The following is a 3,628-nucleotide window of genomic DNA, read 5'->3' on the forward strand; positions in this document are numbered from 1 at the left end:
TTTTTTTTTTTTGAGACAGAGTTTCAGTTTGTCACCCTTGGTAGAGTGCTGTGGCATCACAGCTCACAGCAACCTTCTACTCCTGGGCCCAGGCAATTCTCTCAGCCTGGGACTACAGGTGCCTGCCACAATGCCCGACTTTTTTTGTTATTGCAGTTTCCCCAGGGCCGGGTTTGAACCCACCACCCTCTGTATATGGGGCTGGTGCCCTACCCACTGACCCACAGGCACAGCCCTCTTATGTATACTTTTTGAAAATGCCAGGATCTTCCTCTACAGTGTTCATATGATTTCAACAGTTTATTTTTTAAAAAGCTATTTACATAGGCCGGGCGTGGTGGCTGATGCCTGTAATCCTAGCACTTGGGTGGCCGAGGTGGGTGGATTGCTTGAGCTCAGGAGTTCGAGACCAGCCTGAACAAGAGTAAGACCCTGTCTCTAAAAACAGCTGGGGATTGTGGTGGGCCCCTATAGTCCCAGCTACTTGGAGGCTGAGACAAAAGGATCACTTGAGCCCACGAGTTTGAGGTTGCTGTGAGCTATTACACCATGGCACTCTACCAAGGGCGGCAAAGTAAGACTCTATCTCAAAAAAAAGAAAAAAGGTATTTACATAGTTTGTGCATGTTTCTCCATGTATGTTGTTAAAAGCTTACATTAAAAATGTTTTTTTGATATGCAAGAAAATATGCATATATTTTCTTGTAAAAAGCAGGATAGAATAGTATATAGAGTAAAAGGGGACACAGCCCACCTACCCACCCTCACCACCACCTACCACCTTCTCTCTCAAGAGAAACTTATGATTTCTGGTTTCTTTTGTATTTTTCAAAATCATCTGTGCATATAAAAACATATATGTATATTCCTTTTTCTTTACATACGTAGTGGTGTACTCTTAACATTCCTTACTAAACAACTTCCTTTTTAAATTCCATGGCATGCTTTGGAGGTAGTTTTCTGTTATTACATCTTAAAAATGTCTGCATAGTATCCTATTCTGTGAATGTATCAACAGTCTCTTCCACTTTACAGTTCTTTGCTTATTATTACTACTTTGGAAGGTGATGCTGTGGTGTGGCATCACAGCTCACAGCAATGTCAAACTCTTGGGCTTAAGCAATTTTCTTGCCTGAGCCTCCCAAGTACCTGCCCAGGCACCCACCACAACACCAGCTATTTTTTGGTTGCCAGACATTGTTGTTTGGCAGGCCCAGGCCAGATTGGAATCTGCCAGGTCTGGTGTATGTGGCTGATGCCCTAGCTACTCAACTACAGGTGCTCAGCCATCTTGAACATTCTTTATACACATATAGGATAAATTCTTTATTTTTTTCCCCAGTTTTTGGCTGGGGCCGGTTTTGAACCCACCATCTACAGTATATGGGGCCAGCACCCTACTGCTTAACTCACAGGTACCGCCCAGGATAAATTCTTAAAGGCAGAATTGTTCAGTTCAAGCATATACATTTTAAATATTGACAGATTATCAAGGTGATGTATAGAGAGGTGATATTATTTTGTAATCCTCTCAGTAATGTAGGCAGGACCTTTTCTTCATGTCCTTGGTAAAATGTATATCAGTCTTTTTGATCTTTGTCAGTCTGATAGCTGAAAAGTATGTCGTATTGTAATCTGCATTTTTTTTCTTACATGCGGATTCAACAACTTTTTTTCTGGCAGACTGGTGTTTCCTCCCTGTTTTAAATAACTTTTATTATTGAAGTTCATTTCTCTTATTTGAGGTTGAAAACTTTTCCTTTTTTGTGTGAAGTGGTCTTTTCCCATCTTTTAAATAAATTGTAGAAGTGTTTCTCATTGAAATTTAGCTGCTCTTTACATAGTAGGGAAATCAACTCTTTGTCATTTGTAATTCAAATACATGTTTTCGTGTATCATTTGTTTTTTGACTTTGTTTATACTATTTTTTCTTTTCAATAAAAATAAATTAAAATGGAACCTCACTATCCATTCTGTATGTAGCCTGCTTCTTTACACTTAATGTATCAAGAACAGTTTTCTATATCCAAAATTATTAGTCACCATCATCATTTTAAATGTAGAAATGTATACTATTCTGTTGTCATTCTCTCCATAGAATAGAATCGCTTGAATTCCTGGATGAAATGGAGCTTCTTGAGCAACTCATGCAGCATTACTGTCTTTGTTGGGCAACCAAAGGAGGAAGTGAACTAGGTACGTGATTTTACTGTTAAGTTAACCTAGAAATGGGGAACTTTTCTTCTGCAAAGAATGAGAGACATGCCTGGAACTTTGAGCCCAGAGAGAACTAGAAGATCACACTTGTAATCCTAGCACTGTAGGGCACCTAGGCAGGTGGATTGCCTGAGCTCAGGAGTTCAAGACCAGCCTGAGCAAAGTAAGACCCCATCACTGCTAACATAAAAAAACTGGGTGTTATGGCAGGCATCTGTAGTCCCAGCTACTTGGGAGGCTGAGATGAGAGCATCACTTGAGCCCAGGAGTTTGAGGTTGCTGTGAGCTATGATGCCACAGCACTCTACCCAGGTGACTGAATGAAACTCTGTCTTTAAAAAAAGAGAGAGAGAATTGGAAGATTGTATATGTAAATCCTTCAGCATAGCTAGAGAATTTGCTATTACTACTTCTGTTTTTATAGCATAGAAACAGAGAACTTTGAGTAAGCCATGTGTCCCAAAACAAACAACCCTTGAGAGATCTACTGTGTAATTTCTGCAGTTACAAGGTAAAAGACCTTGAGAGTTTAAAGTAATAATCTTCATAAAAGTGACCAGTGATTATCTTTTGTGTCAGCTTGTAACTATATTACTAGATGTTAAGCACATGGATCATTACATCTCTAAAAAACCATAGCAGCTGAGGTTAAGTTTCTCTCTCTGTTATGAAAAAAGTGTATGTCCCTGGCCATGGTTGAGTAGGACCATGAGGAATGTGGATCCTGTGTAGGTTCCTGGTTAGCTTGGTCTTGAGGTGGCTCTTCTGTGGCTGCCCTGTGCTGGACTTGCTCCCAGTGTTAGTCCTAGGTGTCTTTCCAGCCCAGTGGCCACCACTCTAGATCTCGGTTCTGGGCTGTAATGTTAAAGCTGCCCTTCAAGTGTCCCGTGTAGTCCAAAGACACAGGACCTCTGGCAGGCAGTTAGTACAAAACAAAGAACTTGACAGAGGTAAGGAATGTCCCCTGGGTGAAAATTCCAGCCCGACATGAGACTAGCTACCTTAGGCTTATCATTCCACTCCTTTCTAGATTTCCCTCTTACTACTAAAAACCCGCAATGAGCATAATTCTAATGGGTTTCTAATACCCATCATGTGGGGCTATATCTAAATTTACTTCCTTATGCTTTTGGAATGTAGGTTATTCTATAATTTTTTAACTCTAGTTCTTACACAGGAATCATATATGCACATTTTAACACATTTTAAGAGGCTTCTTTTTGTGCCCACTGTCCACATGGCTGCTCAGTGTGTGGAAGAACCCTCTCTGTGTTTGTTCAAAGTTTAGCATGTAAAGGGTCGGTTTTTAACATTAACTACAGAGAGCCCATAAACTGTTATAATGCTTTCTTAATCCCTTTAAAACCACCCATAGGGGCTCGGCGCCTATAGCTCAACCGGCTAAGGCGCC

General features: G+C 40.6%; 1 protein-coding gene across 1 annotated transcript in view; it reads left to right on the plus strand.

Moving 5' to 3' along the window:
* Window positions 1-3,628, plus strand: part of LCMT1 (leucine carboxyl methyltransferase 1) — a 59,072-nt gene that overhangs the window by 54,525 nt on the left and 919 nt on the right. The window contains exon 10 of the mRNA XM_003795746.3: window positions 2,099-2,196. Coding sequence (XP_003795794.1) covers window positions 2,099-2,196 — 98 coding nt within the window. The remainder of the gene's footprint in view (window positions 1-2,098; window positions 2,197-3,628) is intronic.

This window comes from Otolemur garnettii, unplaced genomic scaffold (assembly GCF_000181295.1).
Source record: "Otolemur garnettii isolate 467f Iridium unplaced genomic scaffold, OtoGar3 scaffold00096, whole genome shotgun sequence".
Taxonomy (NCBI): Eukaryota; Metazoa; Chordata; class Mammalia; order Primates; family Galagidae; genus Otolemur; species Otolemur garnettii.